General features: G+C 57.7%; 2 protein-coding genes across 4 annotated transcripts in view; one reads left to right on the forward strand and one right to left on the reverse strand.

Moving 5' to 3' along the window:
* LOC111158088 (axin 2) overlaps window positions 1-25,394 on the reverse strand; it is a 29,293-nt gene extending 3,899 nt beyond the window's left edge. Inside the window, exons 1-9 of one of the 3 annotated variants that reach the window (XM_022519921.1) lie at window positions 25,335-25,394; window positions 22,328-23,253; window positions 14,262-14,402; window positions 5,866-5,968; window positions 3,415-3,555; window positions 2,738-3,246; window positions 2,277-2,471; window positions 1,736-1,969; window positions 1,142-1,237 (exon numbers count right to left, since the gene is read on the reverse strand). In XM_022519921.1, coding sequence (XP_022375629.1) covers window positions 1,142-1,237; window positions 1,736-1,969; window positions 2,277-2,471; window positions 2,738-3,246; window positions 3,415-3,555; window positions 5,866-5,968; window positions 14,262-14,402; window positions 22,328-23,142 — 2,234 coding nt within the window. In that variant the 5' untranslated portion in view covers window positions 23,143-23,253; window positions 25,335-25,394. Of the gene's footprint in view, window positions 1-1,141; window positions 1,238-1,735; window positions 1,970-2,276; window positions 2,475-2,737; window positions 3,247-3,414; window positions 3,556-5,865; window positions 5,969-14,261; window positions 14,403-22,327; window positions 23,254-25,334 lie in introns of all 3 variants that reach the window. The other 2 variants (XM_022519920.1, XM_022519922.1) reach the window with 2 other exon arrangements.
* On the forward strand, window positions 23,895-26,230 carry LOC111158055 (collagen alpha-1(I) chain-like). The gene is made up of 3 exons (XM_022519851.1): window positions 23,895-24,160; window positions 24,275-24,792; window positions 25,038-26,230. Exons 1-3 carry the CDS (start codon window positions 23,895-23,897, stop codon window positions 26,228-26,230), a joined length of 1,977 nt encoding a protein of 658 aa, XP_022375559.1.
* Window positions 26,231-26,575: the final 345 nt, after the last annotated feature.

The raw sequence follows: 26,575 nt of genomic DNA on the forward strand, positions 1-26,575 counted from the left end.
GGCTCTCCAACATGTTCTCCGAAGAGAAAGCGAGGCTGCACCCGTGAGCTCCAAGGGAACCTGGGTGTGCCTCCCCTCCCCCCAGTTCACGCAGGCAGCCACTCTGGGGGCACAGTCCAGGTCATCTGCTTGGGGCACTCAGGAAGGGACGATCTCCTCTGGCTTGTACACACTGCTATTATTCCCCTCACTACCACCAAATGGGGTCTCTTTCGGTCTTGCGAAGGAAGACGAGGGGAGAGGCTGCCACAGAGCCTCGGATCCACTCAGCCCGGCGTGGGAATGCTGTAGAGACAAACCCAGAGCATCTCTGGGACGACACGGACACCAGAGCCCACTGGGAGGGGAAGTTCAATCATTTCGACCTCCCTCGTTTGAATGAGTTTGCAGAGTGGCTTTAAAAAAACAACAAAAAAGCCGCAGGCCTGGACGGCTGGTGCACTTAAAGCCAACCGATGAGAAATGACAGGGCAAGGGTGGCAGCCTGTGCAGGCCACCAGGCACGGCTCACTGCTCAAGATGAACCAGCTAAGGAAGAAAACTTGAATTATTGAGACCATTTGAGACCCCTGTAGCCAATTTCTTTCTAAATGCACCATCCCGGAATTCAACGGAGCCAGGCTTCTCCGCCCACTGGGCAAGAGTGTAACCTGATGGGAAGAACCATGGCACCGCGGGGGAAGACAGTGTTCTCCCCAAGCAAAAGGACGAAGACGGTCCTTGCGCTCTGCAATGGTGGAGAAGCATCTTCCTGCTCCATGTGACCAGACGTTTCCAGCTTGCTAGTTTGCAAGCTGAATGAGGGCAATGTTTCTATCCGGGGTCGGGGACCCTCTCTTATCCATCTGCTAATGGCTGCCCATCCCAGCTTTTGATGAGCATGTGCCCAGGAGTCCTGAGCCATCCAAGACTTCGGGAAGGAACACCTGTGTACGCGTCCCAAGGCATCTCCCCGTGTTGGCAGGGTTTCCAAGACCCGCCTTCCAGCCGTAGGCGCGCTGACCCTTCCCTGTGGCTACTGTTCAAAAGGGGACTTTTATAAACTAGAGAAAGTTTCCAGGAACCCCAAGGCCGGGAAGTCAATGCCCCAAAATATAAACCACGCGCGGGCTTCTCAGCAAGGTCAGGTAAAGACACTCACTCTTCGCAAGCCAGGCTGGGGCTGGAGAAGGGCGGGGCTCCCGCCTGACCCGCGGTGGAGTGATTCCTGTCCCTCTGCTGACCGGCTGCACAGCACCTGAGGACACAGTGGGAGTGGAGGAGTAAGAGGCACGCCGGGAGCAGGCAGAAAATCCTGACGCTCTGGGCTCTCTCTGTAGACCCAACTTCCATCGGCGGGGAGCAGCCACCGTAAGCCCCCTGGGAGCCCAGGGACTGGGCGATGCGCGCCCAGGCAAAGGGCCGAAGCTCTGGATCCTCCAACTATCAGGTGTCTCACACGCTCATCTACCCAGTCTTGCGGGATGGGGGCATTTGTAAGGAGGGACAGACATTCACCGTCCTCCCGGCCGCCTCACCTAACACACAGAGCCCGGCTAGCTCTTCAGAACAAACAGAACTAAAAGAACAGTTTCTTGAGGGTGGGAGAGAGACGGGTCTGTAGCCAGAAGCCACCTCTCCTTGCTGAGCGCCCGCTCCAGACGCAGGAAGAGAGAAGGCCCTTCCCGGCGGCACCAGGCCACGCCCCAGTCGCAGTCGCAGCCCCCGCCCCCACCTCTGCGCCGCCACTACTCACCGCTGTTTGGGGGGCTTGGACACCTCAGCCAGCCGGCGGCAGGCCTCCTCCAGCTGAGCCAGCGTGTTGGGCGGGGTCAGGGGAGGCATCGCGGGGTCCTGGGTGAACGGGTGGGCTCGGGGGGTGGCGCGGGGGTGCCCGTTGCTGCCTCCCAGCAGGTGGTGCCGGCCCGCTCGCTCGGCTAGGGGCGCACGGGCGGACTCCAGCGGGTAAGCCTTCTTTGTGCTTTGGGCACTGGGCAAGAGGAGAGAGAGAGAGCAGAAGGAAAGAAAAGGGGTTAGAAAATCTGGAGACGATGACTTCAGTAGAAACTTCTCTATCCTGCCTTCAAAAAGAAAAAAAAAAAAAATGATCCTATCATCACACAGACAGGGGGCGGTGCCAAAACAGGGCATTTTTGTGATCTGCTCAGTCCGGCGTTTAAATATGAAGACGGCAGGAGCACACAGTCCCATGTTTTCAGCCAGCTGCAGAAACGGCCACCCCACAATACCTCCGCAGGGACGCCCGTGACCCCGGCCGCGGCGGCGGTGCTCTTTACCTAGGGGCCTTGGGTTTGCTCTGCCGCTCACTCTCCAGCATCCATTGCCAGACATCCTGCGACCTGTCTCCTTCCTCCCCTGGAAGCTGCGCGGCCCCAGCTCCGCCGGGCGCCCCTCCTTCCCTGGCGGGCGGGGTCAGGCCCGGCTCCACGCTTCTCCCGCTGCGCTTGGGCAGGGTACTGCCTCGGCTGCTGCTGCTGCAGGGAACCAAGAACCACACCCAGCCCCAAGGCCACGTCACATCTCTGGGGCGCCTCGAATCCGGGCAGGTCGGCGAGCAGCGGGGAGACACGAAAGACCCATGCACCTGCTCCACCTACCCCCCCCCCCCACCCTGCGCTTCCCTCCTGGAAGCTAATTGCCTATGACCTCCGATATACACCCCCCACCTCGCACCTGCCCAGGTCCCTGGGTGAGAGAGAAAGCCCCAACAGGATACCCTGGTCTGCCCGACACTTACCCAAACTGCTCCGCCTGCGCGGGCTCCAGTGCCTTCGGGTGACTCCTGCACTTGGAGTAGCAGTAATACTCCGCGCCCCCGGGGCAGAAGCAGCGCACCCTCTGGGCAGCCTCCGCCTCGATCTCCTCCTTGCTCTTGGGGAGGGCGTGGTGGTGGATGTAGTGGTGGTGGACATGCTTGGTGGTCTGCTTGGTCACGAAGCTCTTGGCTGCGAGGAGGGGGCAAGTGGCCTGCGAGGTGGCCACGGGGGGCAACTTGCCCCCGGGCGGGAGCAGGGGGTGGTACGGCTGATGGTGGTGGTGGTGGTCGGGGGAGCGGGAGCGAGGGCTATAGCGGCCCACGCCCGGGGACTGGCAGCCGGGGGTCTTGAGGACCCTGGACAGATGGTCGTCCAGAATGGTCTGCGGGTCCTCCTCGTAGCTGCCGGAGGGCAGGAGGGAGAGAGGGTGCGGGGCGGGCCCCCCGTCCCTGGAGCTCAGCGCAAGCTCGGAGGCCTCCTTCTCTTCATCCTGAGGGGCAGGCGGCAGAAGGGGGAGGCGAACGGGTAAGCAGGAGGGGCCAGCCTGGGTCGTCAGTGGGTCACGGGCAGGGGCGGCGCCACGTCTCGCGGGGACAGTGGAGGGGTGCGGACGGCGGGGCGCGGGCCTCCCCGGGGAGTGGCCGGGGGCCCGCACTACCTCTCGGATCTGCTGCAGACGCTCCTCCAGGCTGTGGCGGCTCTCCAGCTCCAGCTTCAGCTTCTCCAGCCTGGAGATGAGCTCCGCCGCGAAGGTGGCGGGCTCCACGGGGGTCATCTCCTTGGGCAGGCGATGGGTTCTCTACGGGGCGCGGGGAGGGAAGACGCGAGGCATGTTCAGCGGGGCCAGCACACGGTGCGCACCAGAGCTTCCTGGGCCTGGCGGCAACGGCCACAGCCACAACCACAGCCACGGCCAGAGCTGCAAGGGCGGACAGGCAGGCGGGCAGAGAGCGGCGGGTGCGGCGCCGGGGCTGCTCGGGAGCTTTATGTGCCGGCGCCATGGCCTCATGGAGAGCCATGGTCCCCACCAGCGTTTGCCTTGGGCAGGAGCAGTTGGTCGCACTCCGAGAGGCCCGGCTTGTTCTCTCTGTAGTACAACCAGCCCATCAGTACCTACTCTGAAGTAGAAAATCTTCAAAGACTGTTGTCAAACATCAAAAAAAAAAAAAAAAAAAAAAAAAAAAAAGCCTCAGGAAGGAGGGGGGGGGGGCATGGTGGGGGGGGGCAGGAAAAAAAAGGGAGTCACACAGCCGGATCAGAAGAAGTGGTAATTTATTTCATGGCCGCACACTGCGCACCTCTGAGGTGGTGTTGTCTCAGCACTGTCCTAGATCTCCCCGGCTCTCCGAGCCCCTCCTCCCCGGCTCTTTGTACAGAAAATGAAGAAAGATGCTGCGGGCTAGCAGAGCACCGCTGCGCTGGGCTGCCTGAAGCTGATCTATCAAGGGAAAAGGGAACATCTCCAAATCAAGTACAGAATATAAAAAGGCACCTAGGGTGCCTGCCAAAAGCAGCAAACAGAGGACTCCCACCGCCTGGTTCTCCTCCTCTGGTCCTCCCGCCACCGCCGCCCCTCCGGCGCACGGCCTCTTCCTTCCTCAATGGCCCTCTTGCTCTGCCCTTTCCTTCAGGATGAGTGGGGGAGGCAGAAAGCTGACCTGCGAAGGTCTGTGTTCCCCCTGCAGCTGAGCAGGGCTCGCCTCCGTGATGGGAACCCACAGAGCCAGGGAACCATGTCTGGGGGTGGGGCGGGGAGAAAGGCCCCCCAGGAACAGGCCGTTCTCAGGCTGGCTCCATTCGGCCCAGATCAAAGCTCTGCCTTATGGAGAAAGTCGATTTGCACACCCCAGGACAAAATCACCTAACGTACAAGTGTGGGCGGTAGAATTTTTATTCACACGCATTCACACGCATACTCCTCTGCACCCCCAAAGCCTGCCCAGAAAAGAACCTGTGTCCCCAATACCGCTGTGTTTGGGGGGGGGTTGCTGAAGGACCCCAGGAAAGCGTTGTTAATATGCTAAATTTTCGGACCAAGTCCCCTCTGGACGGTCAGGGACTTTCAAAGAGGAGCTGCTCTAAGCGACAGTAACCCACACACTCCCCGCAATGTCGAATCAGCAACTGGACGTGTTAATTTCCTGAATGCAACATCACTGATGAGCCAATGGCATTCTCAGAAGCTAGCAGGAAGGATTCGCGAACGGAGTTGCCACTCAGAGCTCGGCACTCCCCTCCCCTCCCTAAGGACAGTACTCTTACAGCCTTGGATCTCAGCATGTTGCAAGAAGCACAGCTCCTAAAACACAGACGAGGGGCCTCTGCTGGGTTTAGGGGGGGCCACATGCTGGCCGCCCTCCGGGCCTTGGAAACGGAAGAGGAAATACAAGGAAAGGATCTTCATGCCATGCTGGCCTCTCCTGTCAATCACAGGGAGAAGCTGCTCATGAGATCCTAACTTCCAAAGGCTTCATTCATGCAGCATTTATGAGGTGCAGATCCAACAGGAGGTACTAAGCCAAGTTGTGGGGTTGGGAACAGACAAGACAGGACAGCTGCCTTCCGGGGCTTTGGAAGTCAACAGGAGACACGACCCAGGGGTGCACTTTTCCTTCTGCGGGAGACAGAGATGCCTGCAGCCTCCTCATACACGCAGTCAATCAGCACGTTTTAGTAAGCACCTGTTATGCACCAGCCATAGTCACTGTGTACAGGGCATTTCATGGAACAGACGAAACTCCCTGCCCTTGGGGGGCCTCCATTCTAGTGGGAACCCACAGAAGGAAGCATGGCTTAATCCCACCATTGCTTGGTTTCTGCGAGAGAACTGCTGTGGTTTCTTCTTTGGAAAGAATCTTCTTTGTTGAATTGAGAAAATGTAGAAGTTCAAGGAGGTCATCTCAAGCTTCCCTCTGCTCAGCATTACAGCCCGAGAAACCAGGTAACAACACCTCTTGCCTGGTTCCCCCTTTCCTTCCCTTTCCCCTAGCATACCCCAGGCACTGCTGCTCCTCTGACCCTAGACCTGCCCCCCTCCACCTCCCATCCCTCTTCTGCAAGACTCAACATGGCCAAAAACACCTGCCTTCCCCTTCCAGACAATACTCACCGGGAAATGAGGTAGAGACACTTGGCCATTGGCCTTCACACTGCGATGCATTTCTCTCTGGAGCTGTTTCTTACTCCCCACACGGTAAGGAGGGATTCCATCTCTAAGGGAAGGGAAAAGACAGAACCCACAGGCTCAGGAGGATGCTTTCAGCACGTAGGCTAAGTCCCAAGCCCTCCCGAGACCCAGGGGTGGAGAGGGCCCTTGCATGCCTCCACGCACTTGTGCCCCCGTCCTGGGCCCCATGGCTACTACCCCCAAGGGGAAAGACCAATCCCAGATCCAGCTGCCAAGCCCCCTGCCCATCAGCCACCTCTGGCAACTTGGCTCCCTCTCCGATTCGGGACCAACAACTTGGAAAGAGCTCGGTGAGGTCCTCCTGCAAGCTCTGCCTGGGAAGTGGTTACACTCCAGCCGGCCCAGAGTGATGGCTCCCCGTTTTATCTCACAGGCGGTACGCGTGGGAGAAACTCAGGCCCCTTTGGAGCACACCAGGGCAAAACACTGCAGGAAGAGGGACCAGGCCCGTAGAAAGCTGAGCCTAGTGAAGCGGTGCATCCTTCTCCAACAGTCAAGCCCCCACCTGTTTCCAAATGTCTTCCTTTTATAAATCACCCACAAGAGTATCTCTGGGATCCTCCATCCCTCGGCTCCAAACCCTGCTAACCACCCTCCTCCAAACGAAGGAATTCCCACGGACACATGACCAATGTGGGCATAAAGAAAAAGCACCTACTATGTGGCATTCTGGGCAATTTCAAGTATGTGAGCACCTACTATGTGAGACCTTACTCCAGGCGCCGGGCGACACAGCAGGGACAGAAGGGGATAAAGATGCAGACGACTGCTCTCACAAAGCGTACATTCTAACAGGTGGTACGCAGGAAGTAGAAAATATCAAAGCAAAACCTACAGCATGTTACAGAGTGTTAAGCACTGGGCCAAAATACAGGGAGAGAACAGGAAGGAAGGATGGGGGGTGGTGAGGGAGTTCCAGTTTTATGTGGGGGGCTGGGGAGGGGGTGCCAACCAAGTCCTCACTGCGAAGGCAACCTTTGAGTAAAGAACTGCAGGCAGGATGAGCCCCTATGTCTCTCATCATTATACTCCCCCCAAAAAGAAAAAAAAAAGCAAGTGGAGGAGGTAAGAAAAGTAAAGAAAAGCCTCCACCCCAGCCTGTCTTCACTAAGACATGACCTGGAGAGGCTATGATTTTTTTTTTTTTTTTTTTTAAACTTCATGCTTGAAAGCAGTCCATGGTCAAGGTGTGACTCTTTTCCCCACTGCTGGCCCTTCCAGAGGCCACTATCGACAAAGTCTCATTCCAGCATTCTCATAGTGAATCATGCTTGGAGGCTGTAAATACTGAAATTAGGTATTTGGTTATTTCCCTTTTCCTGGCATTTTGTTCATCACTGGGTGGAAGGAAGAAAAACATCTCTGGCTCACCAGCCGTGGGTGAAAATCAGCAATGCCTAAAAATACCCAGGAGCAGCCGGGGGGAACCAGTTGACCTCCAGCTCCTCATCTGTAATGCCCTAGAATTCCAAGCAGCTGCCTTTTCCAGAAATCTGTTGACCTAGGCCAGATCACAGGGGATGACACAGATCATGGCCGGTCCGTACATCCCTGAGGTCAGTTAGCCGAAGCTTGGCTAGGAATTAGCACAGAAAGGATCATTTTATTGAAGGTACAGGGGAAGAAAAGGTGTATCTAAAGCAGGGGGATGCCTGGGGGGGTTCAGTCAGTTGAGCGCCTGAGTCTTGATTTCGGCTCAGGTCCTGAGCTCAGGGGTTTTGGGACCCAGCTCCGCATGGGACAGCTTGCTCAGCAGGAGTCGGCTTCAGATTCTCTCCCTCGGTCCCCGCCCCCCCCCCCCGCCACTGTGCGTGCTCTCTGTCTCTCTCTACAAATCTTTTAAAAAATATATCTAAAGCAGGATTATGCACACAAGGGTGAGTACCGTCCCAGAGAAAGGGCAAGAGGGCCAGAGACAGCACACCAGGCGACTAGCGCGGACTCCGTGTCCAAGACAGCCCCCCACGCACTTGACCAGGCCCTCGAAGGCCAGGTGGGATAAAAGGGTCTAAGTTCAGAAACTTACTGAACCACCTGGTATCTATTTACCAAACCTCAATGTTTTCACGTTGGGATCACCTACAAGACGGGAGAAAACTGGGCGCTCACGAGCATGCCTGGCTTGACCAGGAACCAGATTCCACCCAAGGGGCTGAGTCCTATGTGAGGTGGCCTGCCCCGAGGTACGTATACTCCAACTTCATCCCGAATTCACCCAGTTTTACAGATAGTCAGAGACCCTCTGTAGCTCTCGTGGGGTCAGTAGCAATTAGACCCAGGATCCCAAATCTGAGCCACAGCCAGACTCCCGAACAGGTGTCTTTAACTCAGCCACCTACCCTCCCACCCCACCTGGAGGAGCCAAGCTTCCTGTTGGTTCATTTCCTAAGCCCCTTGAAGTCACATGACACTCTGAAGGGGCGAATGGAAGACGGGGATCATTCTGGAACACAGTACCCCACCACTTGGTACTCACTGGCTATGGGGCGTGCCAGGTGGTTTCCAAGGCACAGTGAGGATCCCCTTGTCTCTTGCCTAATGTTCCTTGAGGGGTGAGGGTGACCGTGGAGGTCCTCCAGGTTGGGTCTCACACGGATCTAAACAACTTCTATTAAGCCAGGGCTGCCCCACAAATAATGCCCATGACTTTCTCCTGACCAGCAACACCTCTACAGACTTCCAAAGGATGGCTGGCCTCTGCTCCAGTCCTCTTCCTGACAGTTTTGTCGGGGGGGGGGGGGGGGGGGGGGGTAGGAGTCAAGCACCCCACAGACTTCCCTGTGACATGGGGAAGATTTCAAGAGCCCGAGAGGAGGTCCCCACCCATCTCCCCCAAGACTCTGTCTCCTCAAGTGTCCTCTAGAGCCTCTGCTCTTCCCCTTTCCACCCAGATGGAAATCCGAGGTAAGGTTTTTTATACCTCTTGCTTTTTCCATACAAAGCAGAAGAAAGAAGAGTACTGGGGTAAGTACATATAGAAAGGGGGAGGCGGGGAGGAGCAGGTGCCTGGCCAATTGAAGGCAGAAGAACAAATGATTTCAGCACCGCCCCCAGGGCAGCTGAAGGAGCCAAACTCAGGACAGGAAACCTGTGACCAAGGCTGAGAAGAGAGAGCACAACTTAGAGAGGCTCGATGAGGCTTATGAACAGGCACCTTCACGAATACGGGGCTTTATCCCCCAACCAGCCAAGAATCTTCTTCCCAACAGCCCCGCACTCCGGAAGAGGGCCACTCCACCTTGGACTCAGGCTCTAGACCTTCACGATCCATCGTCTCCCGGACCCTCAGCACGGTGAGCTACCAAGTGCCCGAGTTCTGTTCCCTATACCGTCCTCCGCTAATTATAAGCATTTTAGCTAACGAGCCCACTGCTGGGCCCAGCCACTTCTGGGGAGCGCTGGTCTTGAAGCGTGGACTCCACTCCGCTGCCACGTGAGCCAAGCCCATCAGCTCGGCCTGCAGACTCCGCTGCGCCCAGCCCAACCTGAGCACCGTCCTCCGGAGGCTTTGCGGTAAAGCGACGCGCTCACACACGTGTCCACTCCCGCTCCCATCTGGCAACCACTCAGAAGGCAGCCTCTGATCGCAGCCGACATCAAAAGCCTGGTTTTGTAAGATCAGATCAGATCTGAACTTCACTCGGGGGCCTTTCCTGGTGCCCAAAGTAAACCCATGAGTAAGACATAAGGAAATACAAGTCAATAAAGAAAAGAACCCGTTCCACCCTTCAGCAGGAACCGCCACGGCAGGCTCTCGCCACTGGTTCTGTGACACCCGGAGCAGAAGCGGCCTCCACGCCGGGCCAATCCTAACTCCAAGAGCAGCTCTGCACAAAGACAAAGACACCCAAGAGATGCCCCCTGTGTCGCAGGTGTCGCTTCCAGGCTTCCTGGCTGTGCCCTGCATACAGGAGCCACACTTAGGCGGCGCCCGCGCCCCCGTGACATCCTCCCAGGCCTGATGCTCCAGGATGGCCCCATGAGCCTCTGCGCCTGGCACTCTGAGGGACTGGCGTTTAGGACTTCGGGGAGACGGGCAGCTAACAGCCCCCGCACACACACCGAAAAAAATAGAAAGCGATTTCTTCTGAGAATGGTGGTTTCAGAGTAACAGGCTCATAACACCGCCTTCTCCGAGGCCTACCATGAAGGCCCAAACCCCCAGCCATCTTTAACAGGCTTTTTCCTTAGCAGAAAAACAGAAGTCGGCAGTGGGCTTTGCGGGGAGGCAGGGATTTCTCTGGAGCCCCCGGCAGCTCTGTACCTCCAGGCCCCCCAGCACAGGGCTCCCCGGAACAACCCAGGGCAGGCCAGCCCTGCCCAGCTTCCCCTCGGGCCCTCTGGCAAAGGCCCCCGGGACTTCATTGGTCCTGTCGCAAATGAGACGATTGCTTCCCCGGCTTGTGTCTAATGAACTCCAACCTTCTGGAGGCTATTGAAGGCTGCCTGTGACCCCCTCTCCCCCTTCCCAGCCGGGTCCCCTCCCCACCCCCCAGCAGGGCGGCCAGCCCCACTCCCCAGCCCCTGGCAGCCCGAGCCGCCCACTGTGACAGGGAGAAAGAGCCAGGGCTCTCTTCATGCTTTATGGGGCGTCCCTATTCACTTGTTCAAGGAAATTTCAAAGGGGCCTGCTACCCTCTTATCCCCGCTAAGCCTCCCCAGAAGAACAATGGGCTGAAAGCGGTTCAGTGCAGCTTTTCATCCCCCACACACTTTATTTCTCGCCTGCTCCCTGCTCTCATCTGTGCGAGGCCCACAATTGGCCGCGCTCTGAAGAGGGGTCTAATCCCAGCCCTGGGAATCCCGGTGACCCGCCCGACGCCAGGCAGATCACACCCACCCTGGGCCAGCCAGCCGGAAAGTGGCCCGCACAGCCCGGGCTCTCCGTGCGCGCCAAGCCTTCAGGAGCAGGACGGCCCAGGGACGCCCAGCGCCTGGCAGCCCGAGACCCAGAGGAACCCCACCCCACCCACCATCCAGAGGACGGGTTCTTATTCCAGAGAACTCTTTGCCTTCACTATGGTCTGCATGAAACAAATGGCCCTGGACAAACTCCAGAGAGAGAGGACGACCCCACACTGATGAGATATTTGCCCCAAGTTGGCATGACCCTGCCCAACGGCTAGAGCTGTGCCGGTGGCTCAGGGATGACCTGCCTGTCTGGCTGGGAGAAGGCTTCGAGGCACGTAACACTGACGTCAAGAAGGTCAGACCCAGTACTGAGGCCCTGGGGCCCCAAGCCTTCCAGGCACTTGCCTTTGGCCCTGATGTCCTGCCACTCGGGACCCAGGGGTACTAGCATGCCCCAAAGAGAAAGTGATGCATCGAGGGGCTCACCCTTTCCTGGCCCTATAGCCACGTGCAGTTTACTAGCCCACGCCCTATCCCAGTGACCTAGAACAGCCGACCAGCCAAGGTAACCTCCCATGTCCACAAGTGTCTCCGCTGACATGTAAAGGGAAAGAACTTTCAAGTCATCTCTAAAAAGACAAACTGAGAAAGTCCTTCTGGGAAGGGGCTGATGAAGGGGGGTGGGGGGAGGGGTTGGGCCAGTGCCAGAGAGAAGTTAGAACTTGTTCCCTCCTATCCCTCCCCGAAACCATTCAAAAAAGAAAGCAGTGTGGATCCCTAATAGATAAAAGGAACTCAAAGCGGCTTAAAGGTCTCATTCCCAATGGGTCCTCCCAACACCCTGTGTTGGAAACGGTCGTGTTTGCGGGGAGGGAAGTGACAGGCAAAAGGCACAGGCCTTGGAGGAGAGCTCCATCCTGCTGCACTAGCAAAAGGCCCGACTGTCCCAGCTGTGAGAGTCACAAGTGACCACCTGTCTCCTGACCTCTTGTGGGGCTCAGACAGGCATGGGGACTACACCCAAGTTAGCTCATCATGAATCCAGAACAGTGCCTCCATGGTGGGGGCTGACATGCAGGCAAGGGCCAGAAAGCCAGCCAAGAACAGCCTCTAAGAAAACCAAACAGAAGGGGCGCCTGGGTGGCTCAGTGGGTTAAAGCCTCTGTCTTCGGCTCAGGTCATGATCTCAGGGTCCTGGGATCGAGCCCCGCATCGGGCTCTCTGCTCCGCGGGGAGCCTGCTTCCTCCTCTCTCTCTGCCTGCCTCTCTGCCTACTGGTGATCTCTGTCTGTCAAATAAATAAAATCTTTAAAAAAAAAAAAAAAGAAAAAAAAGAAAACCAAACAGAAGCCTTATAGTCTTAGCACCCTCATTCCAACCCAACGAACTCTTTCACTCAAGACACTAAGACTGCCCCCCCACACAATCCACAAATAAAAGCTAAAGGAGTAGTGTTGCTAGAAGCAAGCACACAGAATACGGCAAAATATGGCAGTAGGCAGAATGACCGAGAGAAAAATGGAAAACCATTTTTCCAAAAGTGGGGGTGCTGCCAGTATGCCTATGCAGGGGCAGACGGCCTTACGTGGCCTTGTGCGCTGGGAGGGAACACTACAATATAGCAGGAAAACAGATCGGATATTAATGATTGAGATCAAGCAATAAATTATGCCTTATCCTATTCAATTAACATAGGAAAAATGGTATTGTTTTAAGGACTGTGACCATCAAAGGGTAACTTTTCTCAAGTTTGGACAGGAAACTAACTTCCACAGAACCCCTCATTTCTCCATGTTGGATGAAAGAGGTGTACCCTTATTCGCTTCTTATTAATGCCAAAATGCTCTTCTTGCAGTAAAATGGAGCCTGTCACCTTGTGGCTCTCCCTCCCTTGACTGACAGGGGGATCTGAGATAACACAAGGAAAGCCACTGGGAGACAAACCGTGGAATCCCAAACCAACCATATTGATTTCCCTTCCAAGCGGCCCCATGCCACAGGCCAAAACACAGGACCCTGGCCAATGGAAACCAGATCATTTCCAACAAACTGGAAGAAGAGATGGTCCAGTGAGGCTGCTAAAAGGAACAAATTCTACATATGCCATGATACATGGCTCAGTGAGTTTGCCTTTCCAAACTGTCCCCTAGGCAAAGGAGAGTCCCACTGCAAACAAACCTGTGGAACGTCTTCAAAGACCCTTTCTGGAATGGCGGTTCTCAACTGGACGCTGGGTGGGCTCTTGGGGGACTTTTGCCCAACCCCAGGCTTCACTTCCCTTGGCTCTCCTGAATCAGAATTCCAAAGGATGACAAGAGATGGGGTACCCCACTCCACACACACACACACACACACACACTGTGACGAGACAGAAAGAATGGTTGTTCTCCACACAGCGATCACCACTGCATGACTTCAGATGACTTTCAATGCAAACTGTGACCCCACCTGACAGACCCCACCTGCTGACCCCCTCAGACCTTGCAGGCTGATGACTTGGATTGTTTTTGGAAAGCAAAGGAACAAACTCTAGGGGTGTGGGGGGATGGGCGAAATAGGCAAAGAGCGCCAAGAGGTACAGACCCCCAGTTACACGGTAAGTCAGTCACGGAGAGGAAGAGTACGGCATGGGGACTTTCGTCGATAGCACTGGAGCAACGCGGGCTGGTGGCAGGTGGGGACTACACTTGTCATGGTGAATACTGAGCCATGTACAGAATGACGGGATCACAATGTTGTGTACCTGGAACTAGTACAACGTGGTGTCAACCATACTTCAACAATAAATTTTTTTTTTTTTTTTTTTTTTTTTTAAAGAAGGGAGCAAACCCTTAGCATGCCAGATGCGTCTGACTTCCAAAGATCCCAGATCAGACAACTCTGGAGAGAAGCCCTACTCGGTGGTGGAAGCTGACACAGAGCAGGCACTCTGCCAGCACGTAGTGAGCTGATGTCCACCAGAACACGTCCACAAGGGAACCTCACGCAGCGGGGGCCTTCGCAGAGCTCTGGCTTTCCGACCCTCACCACCAACGCCTTGTCCTTCGGAAACAACCAACACACGTACACACAAATCCTCCCTACGCCACCCCGTCTCCCACCTCCTGGTTCTGCAGACTGGACACCTTGGGCTTCAAGACCAGCCGTGCACGTCCACCATGGAAGAAAGGCAACGTCTTCTCCTGGGTCGTCATCTCAACCTTCTACCTTACTTTAGGTTTCCATCAGCTAACTTTCCTTCCAAGGCTCCAAGCTCGCCACCGCCTGGATGACCCCATCGCCCCCCACACCACCCCCCCGTGCGCCACAGCCCCAGCACACTCCCCCACCCCCACCACCAAGCAAATGTCCGCACACGCCCAGATGGGCTTTGCAAGGCCAGCCGCGAGGGGCTGGACACTGCAGCCAGCTGGCCTGGCCGGTCACCCTGCCCACCGTGGACACGACAGGGCTACCAGGATACTTACACGCTGCTGTCCGTCATGGACATGGAGTCATCCGTCAGTGCGTCGCTCGATATCTCACTATCGTTGGCGCTGGTAGCCGGCGCAAAGACATAGCCAGAGCCTACATGGTATGGATTAACGGGATCGCTCCTCTTGAAGGACCTGCAGGAGAAGCACAAGAGTGGCACATCATGGCTTCGCACCAGACACCCAGGCGACCAGGCAACTCAGGGACAAGTGAGGGCACGATCCCGCCATGCGCCAGGACCAACCGGCAGCCCAGGCCCAGCCGCTCACCTGGGCTGACAGCTGGGGCTACTTAAGGGAGGGCAGCTAAGCCACCGGTTCACCCCGGGAAGAAAGCAGGCTGGGCAGGGGACAGAGGAGGCCATCGGCTGGGCAGGGGACAGAGGAGGCCATCAGCAGCCCAGGGGATCCTACAAAGGGCTAAACGCACACTCAGACAGAGGAAGGCACAGCACTCTGCTCTAGGAGGGGAGGCTGTCAAACCAAAGAGGAGAGCAAGTGCGTAGAGGTGAAGGGCCTCCTCCCCGCCACCATGGCCAAGCCTGCCCTAGAACACGGTTTTAGGGCCCCCAGGGGTCTTAGGCACCCAAACTCCCCATCCGGGGTCTGTTAGCATAGTTCCAAGATTCACGCAACCCAAGGCCTGGCATCACCTTCTCACTTCCACCCCGGGTCCGGGACACTGGACAGATGGGACAGAAAAGCTCCAGACAAGGTTCAGAACTTGCACCCCACCTGGAGCTGGGCCTCCGCTGGGCCCTGCCCCCCCCCCCCCCCACCAGGCCTGCCTTTTCCAGGTAACTTGGCTATGCTCAAGACGGGCAGGATTCGAATGAGCAGCACCGCTGTTTCCAAGGAAGGTCCAGGCCCCTCCTCCGGTGTCTCCTGCCCTTTGTTTCAGGGGCCTCTGCCTGTCCATTCTGCCCTCCTGATCGCCTCCCAGGACCACCAGTGAGCCTGTCCCCTGCTGGGTTGCATTCTTCCTGTGTCACTAGAGAAGGACATTAAGTGGGTGGGGGAGGAGGGAGGAGGACTTAGGGCCACTGTTGTCAGCCCGCTCCAGCAAGGGGCCCATCAAGCCCGAAGTCACAAATGGCCCCACTGACAAAGACCCTGGCATACTCCACTGGGCCCACCAAGTCTAAGCCAACAGCAAAGAAATCAACTGGGGGAGAAGAGGAAGGCCCAGAAGAGAGAACCCATTCCATCAGGCCATTGCACAGGTCTCTAAAGATGGCCTTGGGGGCGGCAGATGAAAGGGACTCACGAAAGGTCAAAGCAGCCTCTACGTGCCATCGTCCAGCTCCTATCACCTCCTCTGTGTGCAGCACGGTGCTGGGCTCTAGCCGGACCCAGCCTGGGTCTCTGTTCTCTAGGCACCAGTGGGCTGGCCTCCGTAACAAAGGGGTACCCTTGGGGAGGTGCGAGCTCATGGAGCGGGGCACGCCTTCACACACATCACAGCCCCCCGTGCTTGCAGCCACCTAGGAGAGAAGGTGTCCTAGGCCCACCCTGCCAGTGCACCCGTGCTGGCCCCGTAGGACAGCAGCCACCCAGGGCAGAGCCCGGAGTCGCTGGCAAGACGCGGATTTCTTTGGCCCTCACCCAAACTCCTTCTGCCTCCTGATACAGAGACCAGCCTCAGGGGTCCAAGAAGTTCCAGCAGCACGTGGGACCTGGGCCATGCCACTAGACCAGACGGAAGGAGGGTCGGCTGTGGGCAGGGGTCGCAGCCACAGTGCGGGGTGAGGGCCTCCGTGGGGGCAGCTGGGACAGGAAAGCTTGCACTCTAGCCAGAGTGAGCACACAAAAAGAAATGTTACATCCAGAGCAGGAACGTTTAGAGCCAGAATGAAGCCAATCTCCTTGGTACAGAGCAGTGAGTAACAGTCAAGCGTCACCACAGACGGGGCACTAGGGAGAGGCAGGATCTCCGTTCTGGGCGCGGGTGCACCCCCGCACACAGCAGGTACTCTACTGCCCAGTCACCCTGCAGCCTCACAACCGTGGCAGGAGGCGCAGAGCCCCAGGTGGAGGCCAAAGGCCTTGCGAGAGGCCACCTGGCTGGAGACCTGGCCACAGGGAACCCACATCTAGGCTCCCCTAGGAGCTCGACATCAGCAGGGACAATGATTCTGTTCTCCTGAGCCAGACTGGAACACACAGCCAGATGCTGGTACAGAACTGACCAGCAAGTGCAAATGAGGAAGGTCCCACTTGAACCCATTGAATACCTTGGACCGAGTGACCTTAAAGTGTCCTTGAGACACTGACCCTGTCCTCAGTGTAGAGAGCAAGAAGTCTCCCCACCTCCCAGAATATGTTGTGATGATTACGCGAGGACAGTAAGGGCCCTCCGTGCCTTGGCCCTGGTCCCAAGCCCTCGATACGGGATCTCCAGACAGCAAGGCAGGAGAGAGAGGAGTGGTGGGAGCAGAGGAAGGGCAGCGGACTTTTTTTAAGAGAGGAAACGGGAGGAGAGATGATGGAGTACAAATGCCTCTTAGTTGGTAAGGGAAGTCAGAAGGAAGGAGAGGACGGCCGTGTCTGGAGCTGCCTCTAAAGGAAGGACAAGAGGGGCGCCTGGGTGGCTCAGTGGGTTAAAGCCTCTGCCTCCGGCTCAGGTCATGATCCCAGGGTCCTGGGATGGAGCCTGCGTCAGGCTCCCTGCTCAGCGGGGAGCCTGCTTCTCCCCCTCCCCCCTCTCTGCCTACTTGTGATCTCGGTCTGTCAAATAAATAAATAAATAAAATCTTAAAAAAAAAAACTTTAATAAATAAATAAAATAAAATAAAATAAAGGCAAGACAAGAGGAGAGAGGAAATGGGCTTTTAAGTCAGAAAGAAGAAAGCACTTCCTACCAGTCTGAGCGGACCATGGAGGGGATAGGATTATGGAGTAACCCAAGTCTTTTAAAAAAAGCCCAAAGCTCCCTGCTCTCTGGGGTGCTCTGACAAGGAAACTTCTCCTGGGTCCCCTCCTAGCTTTCAGAAGCCCAGGGGTAGGAAAGTGCTCTAAGCCCTTCCTGACAGGGACCAGACCAGCGAGCGCTGTTGCTGGCTTAGCTCCGGGCCAGCAGGTGGCCACGGTCAAGTCACCAGCTCCATGGACATGGGCTCTCCACCTAAAAAACACCCAGCTCCAACATGCCCATCGGCAGGAAATTCCTACAATCTCCGAAGACTCGAGGGCACTGTAATTTGGGGAGATGTTGGTAATCCTCCAAAAAACCAAATGCTGAGGAAAACAGAGCTGTCGGGGGTTTGGCTCTTCCTTCTTCCACGGTATTTATCAGGACTTATGGTCACTCGGCATTGGTGTCTAGGCCTCGGATGCCTGAGAGGCCGGAAACCAGACCGGAAGCTCCATGAGGGCAAGGCCCAGGTTGGTCCTTGGTGCCAGCGGCTCCCCAGCTGGTGGGGCGAGGCAGGAGCTCTAGACTTTGCTCAAGTTCCTTAACAGACATGGGGCCATCTGACAGGTGGCTGTAAAGTGTTTCGGTCTAAGAGGCATTAGTGCGAGATCAAAAGAGCCCAGGGGGCCTTCAAGAGCCTTCAGACACTGGCTGCTGTCTCTGCGGCATTCCCGCAGACAACATCCTGAGGTCAACCTTTTTGGGAAGCAAATGACTCCAGGCAAATCCCTTCTCCCTCGCCAACCAGAAAGACACAGAACTCAAATCCATGTGTGCTCACGGCTTTGCACTCATTGGAATGGATCACAGAACACACGGGTCCCAAAATAAACTCATCCTCCTCCGCTTCCCGAATAGAGGGCTGCTTTCGTGACCATCCTTAAAAACGAAATATATTGCCCTTATTAGCTCGCTTGACTGCAAGAAGGTATTTGGGTTTTCCTACAATTGTAACAGAGGAGGGAGGACGGAGCAGAGGAAGGAGGCAGGGTCGTGGAGATAGAAATTCAATTTTTAAGAACCCAGAACATTGTCAGAATCGCCACACGATTTTGAGAAAATGGATTAGAGCCCTTTCTCATGTATCGTTAAAAAAAAAAAAAAAGAAAAAAAAAAAAGAAAGAAAGAAAGAAAGAAATGGGAAAGAGACTTGACCACGCTACAGTAATTGTACCCAGATGCTTTATTTCTTCAGGACTGTTATGCTCCCATGGTTGCTGCAAGGATTTTTTTTAAAAAATATCTTATTTATTTATTTGACACAGAGAAATCACAAATAGGCTGAGAGGCAGGCAGCAGAGAGAGAGGAGGAAACAGGCTCCCTGTTGAGCAGGGAGCCCGATGTGGGCTCGATCCCAGGACCCTGAGACCAGGACCCGAGCTGAAGGCAGAGGCTTAACCCACTGAGCCACCCAGGCGCCCCTGCTGCAAGGATTTTAAATTCCTACAAAGAGCAGAGGCCTACAGTACCGATTCCGCAGGGGGCGGACCTGTTGGTTTGCAACGCCCATGGGCAAGGGGCTTTGGGCTGTCAGGCAGCAGGGACTCCTGGGACCTTCAAGGAAGGGAAATTGTTTCCTGGCTCTTCCTTTTTTTCTTCCCCAGCTCGTTCTGATCTCTTATCTTGATGTCCGGCTGTGGCCCCGGCCCCCTCCCCCACACGCCAGGGCCAAGCCCCCCAGAGAGCACCAGAGACCTGACGTTTGGGGCCTCCTCTCTCCAAACAGTACAACTTAACAAGTATTTCCACGTTTAGGGCTTGCCAAAAGCCCTCTGACAATGTACTCCGAAGTCACTGCCCCAAAGGCAACCACCTCTTCAAGAAGCATCTTCTAAGGCAAGATGGCAGCGGGGGTGGGGGGTGCATTCAGTAAGAGGCCTGACACTCAGGTGGCCTTGGGCAGCTGAGCCACTAGAAACAGGCCAGCTCTCAAAAGTGGGTTTTGGCAAACTGCCTCCTTCAGAGAGCCCAGCCTCTAAGTGGGGGCCACTGCTCCCAGCCTATCTTTCCTGTGGCATCATCTTCTTTGATAACTGAGGCTGAGCTTGATTCCAGTGGCTTCGCACAAAAATCCGCCTCCTGAGCGAGCTCTTTCAGAGACCAGGAAGCACTTGGAGCCAGCAGAGGGCCATGGGCTAGGCCCGACTCATCTGAAGGGAGGCCAGAGAGGTCCAATGGCAGGCACAGGAGACCCGCCTGGCACAGGAGGGCACCAGGGCTGGGGCAGACAGGGGAGGACACAAGGGAGCACCCTGTGAGCCCAGCACGGTCTCCTTCCCAAAATACATGCCAGGCCGAGCTCCTCATGCCACCGCCCCTCCACACACACCCCGTGACACCCCACGTCTGCGTGCTGGGCTCTGGCACGTGCTCCTACCGCCGGGTCCCTCCGGCTCCGGAGTTATTTACGGAGGCTGTCAAAAGCCCAGGCATCCCACTCCAGCGCCCCCAAACCAGAGTCCTCCCCTCCGAGGATAATTCTCGCTCTTGGGTTCCAACTATTTATATCCAACCTGACACCAAATCAGGGAGGACACAAACAAGTCATTAAAAAGGAGGCCTCCCCCGAGCGCCCAAGGTAAACACGGGGCCTAGAAACCGGGCCGGCTCCTCCACGGCTGCGGACAGCAGACCCCTTGGCAGGACTCAGGGGGTCGGCCTCAATCGGAGATGAAAGGGTCGGCCGGGAGCCCCGCATCCCAGGAGCTGGCTGAAGAGACCCAGGCTGAAGTTCAGCTCGCAGAGAAGCGGAGGCCTGGGAAGGTGGGCTTCCAGGGAGTGCGGGCCGCCCCATTCCCGGTCCCACTCCTTATCACAGTTAAATGAAAAGAATTCTACAACTTCGCGAGAGTTCAGAACCTTTCCCTTTATAACCAGGGTTGTCTTGTCCAGTGTTTTGATCCTAAGAGCGAGCTTGACACAAGCAGAAGGGAGGGTGCCCAGTCATCACAGAGAAGGACACGTGGGGCTAGAAAGACTTCCACCATGTAGTGATGAGTGGACAGGGCTGGAAGCCAGGCCCTGGAAAAATGTGGGACACCTCCTAATATACCCTGTGTCCACCTGAAGATCCTGAACGTTCCAGTGCAACCGGATAGGTCCTAGGTTCTCTGAGAGGATGCCCAGTCAAGACGTGGCGGGCTCCGTGTGGTACAGATAAAACACTTTATTTTAATCCAACAGGGCGCAAAGGTGTCCACAAATAGAGTGTGACAACCACAGGGGTGAGTGAGAAGGTGTCATCTACGGATCAACAAGGCCCACAGTCCACACCTTGGAACCACCAAGGATCTCTGACGCCTGCCCCCAGAATCTCAAAAAGTTCACCAGAGTCATCTCGGGAAAGTTTAATCCTGGTCTGAGCCCAGTGGAGGCCTCTGGAAGGGGGAGGGGGAGGGGCCCACCCAGGCGGGCTCTCTACTGCCCACCCACAAAGGGGAGGGGTCGCAGCAGGGTCCTGCCTGGGAGCACTTTCTCTTCGGTGACATCCCAAACCACACGCAAACCACGCAAGGTTTGCTGCTGACAAAGGGGCCACTGTTCCCAAACGGGCCACTCTGGGTCCTGACAGTGGGAGACACAGAAGCTCCACTGTTGGAAAGTCCCTAGAGTAGCAGTGAGACCAGCACCCATTTACCAGAACGTTCCCTTAATGGCGTAACTGCAGGTGCCTGGTGACTGCCAGGCCACAGAGGCCAGACCCAGTATCTTCCGCAAAACCACCTGACACCAGAAGCTTAAAGATGCTGAAACAACTCCTTTTCATGTGATCCTCCACTTCCTTTCAAAAGCCAATGGAGTTCCACCTGGGTGTAGACCAGATGTCTGAATGTGGGTGAACCCGAGCGTAAGGCTGCAGGAGCGCCCTCTGGTGGCTGGAGAATGAGCTCTTCACTCCCGGTGGGGGGGAAAAAAAGCTCTCTGGGCCACCCCTAAATCACTGCTTCTAGGCTCAGACTGGGCTACCCTGCCCCTGGTGTTCCTGTGGGGCCCCGGAGGCAGGACCCGCCAGGAAGAGGGCAGTCTCCACAGAGGCAGCCACCAGACTGCATCCCCGATCCCAAACACACGAAGAAATACCGGAGGCAGAGAGGGATCAAATGCCCACCACCCCCTCCGCTGCCATGCCTCAAGCAGCGGATCTAGAAGCGGATCTAGAAGCGAGAGGCTCATTTGGGGTATCTGGAGGGGGAGGGAGGGAGAGACACGGAAAAACTCATTTCTAACAGGAGGTCTGAACTTGCTGTCAGAGGTCAAGAATCTTAAGACTTGGCCATTCTATAAAGGACTGCTGATCTTTGAAGCCTCAAAAAGGCAAAGTACTCCAGGGCCCTGTCCTCTCCATCCAAGACTCTTGTCCGCCAGCACTAAGCAACACAACCGTCCACGGAGGTCTGAGCCTCAGGCCGCCAGCATTTAAAATCTAGATTAATCTACCAGCGGACTCTAAAGCCAAGGGTCCTTTATTTGGGAAAGTCACAGGACCTTCCCTAGTTAGAAGGGTTTCTTGCTGGGTGGATACCCAAAGTACAAAGAGAACCACAGCCTCAGTTGTGAAGCCAACTGCTGACTATCGTCTGCATGGAGAGTTCGAAAGACCCCACTTACCCCCACGTCCAGTGGGTGCGCACGCTGCTCCCTGGGCCTCCACAACCCAGCTGCCTCCCTGGCCACATCCATTCCTCTCACTACTGATGAGTGGTGAGTGACCCCTTCCAAAACCGGCGCTTAGTGTACTCAGTGACTCAGAGGCATCAAAAGCTGTTGTCTTCTCTCTCTCTCTCTCCCCCCACCCCCCCCAGCCTTCTAAGACTGGTCCAGGATAATAAGTAACCCGCATTAATGAATACTGCTTGCCACTGTTTGAAGTCAGTCCTGGAAGACTGCAGGCTGCGATTCAGCTGTGTGCGGTACTTCTCCCCACTTTTAACAACGACAAGCCAAGATCAAAGGGTTTGTGGCCAGCCGTCCTAGCTCTCAACAGACCTTCTTCAGCCTCAGCGGCCTATCCATCCCACCATCCATCCCACTTAACTCAAAACATCTGCAAAGCCCACACCAGCCCCTGCCACTCCCCCACTGCCTCCAGCCCCCAGCCCCCTCCCTGGAGAGACACCCACCCTCCCCGGACAGACAAAGTCCTACCTGTATCCATTCTCAACAACCTCGGTGGACCGCACGTTCGCTGTGGCCCTCAGGGTTTTGCTGGACAAGCCAACCACAGTGGGTGACAGTTTGCACTTGAAGTCAGCACAGGCCCACTCCTCTTCCTCGTTCAAGGTGGGGAGATAGCCACACACGACCTTGAGGCTCCCCAGTCCCCCGTTACTCATGTAAGCCGTGTTTTCTCCCCCACTCCTCACATATTCGAGGTATATATCAGAAGTCAAAAACATCTGGTAGGCATTTTCCTCCATCACCGACTGGATCTCGGTCTGCGCCTGGTCAAACATGATGGAATCAATCTGTTGCTTCTTGATGCCATCTCTTATGTAGGTTTTGGTGGCCGGTTTCAGCTGCTTGGAGACGATGCTGTTGTTCTCAATGTACCTCTTGTAGATCGCTTTGGCTACTCGTAAAGTTTTGGTATCCTTCAGGTTCATCTGCCTGAAGCCATTGCAGGCAAACCAGAAGTCTAAGGTATCCACGCATTTGTCCCTCTCCAGGAAAGTGCGGAAGAGATAAGCACCATCTTGATCGCCCAGCAAGGAGTGCAAGGACTTGGTCCACCTGGTCAGAGGGGAATCCGGGGATGCCCGTCCCTCGGGCTCCCCCAACCCATCCTCATTCCGCCTGGCGTTGGAGGAGACAGGCATGGGTTTGGTGACCTGGCCCTTTCCTACCCCGGGCTGGCACGGCGGGGTCTCCCCTTCTTCCCCGGGGACAGGGGGCCGGGGGGCATCCTCGTGGAAGCTGCTGCTGGGGTCTGGGAGGCGAGTCACCAGCACAGCACTGCTCATGGTGAGGGAGTTCTTCCTCCGGAGTTTGTCCTCTTCCCCCAGCTCTTCTCAGCAATCAGCGTGGTCTCTCTTTCTCTCTCAAGTCAGCAGGGGCTCATCTGAGCCTCCTTTCTGGAAAGAAAAGGAAGGGGGGAGGTAGGGAGAGAGAAAGGGGTATTGATCTAATCAAAACCAGATCTACCCAACATCAAAGCAAGAAAGTAAACAGGCTTTTCAACTCCTCAAATTCAAATCAAGCAACCCAGCTATCTGCGAGGTGCTCATCTAAAGTATCAGACGCTGCTTTTTCAAAGGCGAAATCTGAGCTCCCTGCACAATTGGGGGGTGGGGCGGGGAAGGTGAGCTGGGAGCGCAGAGGGTGGGAGGTGGGGGCGGAGGGGCCTGGAAGGTGTAAGACTGAATCTTCCAAAAAGCCCCTGGGCCGGGGTGCACGCAGGGCAGCCTCAGCTCCGCACGGGCTCCGCTGCGCTCTCTTCCCCTCCCCTCTGCTCCCCCCCGTCCCCCCTCCCCCGATAGCATCAACTCCAAAGACGCGCACACGGAGCCGCCGGGCTGTGTGCAGGTGAAACCAATTTCGGTAAATTTCCCCACTCGGCTCTCAGCACAGATAACTCGAGCTCCAAACGTGCCCTTCCCCGGCATCTGGTTCCCATTCCCCCCACCCACCCTTTCCCTCGGCGCTCCCCCTTCCCACTCCTTAAAAATTCAGAAGATCCGCGACCGAGAAAGAAGCCCGCCCAGCGAGGGGCGGAATGGGCTCCCAGCTGGAAAACGCCCCCCTCCACCCAGATGTAAATGTTCGCGGCGCCCCCGCCTCCCGCCAAGAATCCGGCTCAGTCTACACCTCTGTGTTCCCCGTTCCCCCAAACCAGAAATCAACTCACTCAGACAAGACTTTGATCTTCAAACTTTGCGAGAGAGGCAGAGAAGCCTCAGGACCCGCTGCCCCCTTCGCCCCCACTCCCGCCCCCAGCTCACCTCCCGGAGCCACAAACCCTACAAAACCGGATCAGAAACCGTCTCTCTCTACCACTGCCTGTGCCAAGAATCCCAAACTCTACTGACCTCAATCCTGTCTTTTTTCCAAAAGAAAAAAGTCTTATCTAACCAATAAACACGCTGCTTTCCCCAGCACGGGAAGGATCAAACTAAGGAGGGCAGGGGCGGGCCGGGGGGGTAGGGCGCGACCCCGAACTAGGGGCCTCGCGGGGGGCCGGGCTGGGCAGCTCGGCCGGCGGAGTGGCGGGGCCGCCGGGAGCGCCGCGCTGCCCGGGCGGAGGGAAGGTGGGGCGGCCCCGTTACCTGGAAGAAGAAGGCGGCCCAAGGCCGGGCTCTCATCTCCGCCGAGCCCCACCGGCCCGCCCCCCCCGGCCCAAATCCAACCGAACGCGTCCAGAGCCCCGGCGAGCGGGCCGCCGAGCGCGGGGCCAGAGCCCCGGGAGGCGCTCGCGGCACCCGGAGCCCGGGCGCGGGTCGGTCCCCAGCGCCGCCGCTCGCGAAAAGGCACGGAAAGCAGCAGCCTAGTCCAGAAATGGCGACGCGCGGAGCCTCTGCCTCTCCGCACAAGGGGCCGGGGGCGCGGGGCCCGGGCTGGGAGGAGGCACACGGGGGACGCGGGGGACGCGGGCGCCCCGGGCCCTGGCCGCTCCTGCGCGCAGACTGAGCCTGGGCCAGTGCTCGGGGCCCCTAAACTCGGACCAGCGGCCGGGAGGGGAGGAGGGGAGGGGAGGGGGTCAGAGAGGCGGGAGGCGAGGAGGGGGCGGAGGGAGAGGCGGGGGGGGAGTGAGAGGGGGCGGGGGGAGGGCAAGAGTGGGGCGCCGCCACCCTTTCATCCCACCTTCCGAAGGCACTCCCGCGCACACTCACACCCCGACTCACATCCATAACAACGACAGCGACGCGACCCCCGGGCGTGGGGAGGGGGGAATCTGCCCCCTCCCCAACCCCGCCGCAGCCGCCACTTGCAGAGGTCTTTCCGCCGGGGGCCCCGCCACCCCGCTGGGGAGGGGGACCCGGGCGCAAGGCGCGCGGGGCGGCCCGGGCAAGCCCCCCGGAGCGCCGGGCGCCGGGCCCGCCGCTCCCCTCCGCGCCAGCCGGGAGAGAGCCCCGAAATAGCCGGCCTGCCAACTTCAAAGGGCCGCCGGCACATCAAAGCGCGCGGGCCGCCGGGCCGCGGCGGCCTCGGCACTCACCATTGATCCGCGGGCGCGCTCCGCTGCGAGACCTCGCTGGCGCCCCGGGCAGGGCCCCGGCCCCGGCCCCCGGATCGGCTCGCAGCGGCAGCCCCGGGCCCCCCCGGGCCGGTCCCGGCGTCGGGGAACATCGGGAGTCGCACGGCAGGGGAGGGGGGTGCGGGGAAACAACAATCCCGGGATTAGAGCGAGCTCCACCGGGAAGGAGGGTGAAGCGGCGCGCTCCGCCGCCCCTTTTATGCAAAAGACCCGAGTGGGCCTCCGCCCCCGCCGCGGCCGCCCCCGGCCCCTCCGGCCCCCGCCCGGCCCGGCTTTCAACACAGGTCCTGTTTCCAGCAGTCACTCCGCGCACCAAATGTCCTCCGGGCGCTTCCAACAAAAACTGCGCTGTGGATTTAACTGTGCACTTCAAAGGCGCGAGCCGAGCGCACGGTCCTGAAAGGGAGGTACGCGCCGGCCGCGCCCCCGGGCGCCCCCCGGTGCCCCAGCCGCCCCTCCCCGGGGCCGGACGGCTCACACCGCCCCTCGGGCCCGGGCTCGGCCTGGCCGGACCCCCTCCCACCCCCGGCGCCCGCGACTCGGCTCGGCGCGACCTCGCCCCCTGTCCGAGGGGGGCTTTTTTTGAAGCGGCTCCGCTGGGGCCGCGCCTCCACCCCCACCTTTTACAGCAGGGCTTTCGGCGGGGGAGACGGGCGCTTCGGACGCCGGGCGGCCCCGAAGTCCATTGCAGCGCGGGGTTATTTTTATTTCCCTGCTCTCGGGTTGTTACTGAGTTGCCAGGACCTTATCAAAGCGCAGCCGGCTCCAGCCGACTCCCCCGGGCCGGGCTCGGGGAGCCAGTGATCCCGCCGCGCCAATCACAGCCGCGCTCGGCCGGCCCGCGCCGCCCGCCTTAAAGGGACAGCGCCCCGCGCCCGCCCCGCCCGGCCCGGCCCGCCTCCGCCGCACGCTCGGCTCCCGCGTTAACCCTTCCCGGGTGCTCCTCCGCCCCTGCCGGCCCCCGCCGCCCCGGGGGGCGCTCGCGCTCTCGGCCGGAGTTCCAACTCTGTCTTTCAAGTTCTGCGGCCTCTTTGCTCCGGCTTGCTCCCCCTGCCTGCCCTCGCCCTCCCTGACTCTGGAAAGCATTCTGGCCGTGGCGAGAACTGCAAGCCAGCAGATTTTTTTTTTTTTTTTTCCTATCATCAAACACTCTTCCACCTCTATTCAAGTTTCCCTGGGAATTTGGGCTGCGAGGATCTTGC

This window comes from Enhydra lutris, unplaced genomic scaffold (assembly GCF_002288905.1).
Source record: "Enhydra lutris kenyoni isolate GAN:26980312 unplaced genomic scaffold, ASM228890v2 scaffoldscaffold57, whole genome shotgun sequence".
Lineage (NCBI taxonomy): Eukaryota > Metazoa > Chordata > Mammalia > Carnivora > Mustelidae > Enhydra > Enhydra lutris.

Bases quoted from the DNA above. Each gene is read 5' to 3' on its own strand.
- LOC111158055 (XM_022519851.1), top strand. From the start codon at position 23,895: ATGGGCTCCCAGCTGGAAAACGCCCCCCTCCACCCAGATGTAAATGTT. The intron at 24,161-24,274 runs GTCTCTCTCTAC...TGCTTTCCCCAG, and splicing joins ACAAAACCGGATCAGAAACC to CACGGGAAGGATCAAACTAA. The intron at 24,793-25,037 runs GCGCGCAGACTG...TAACAACGACAG, and splicing joins CCCGGGCCCTGGCCGCTCCT to CGACGCGACCCCCGGGCGTG.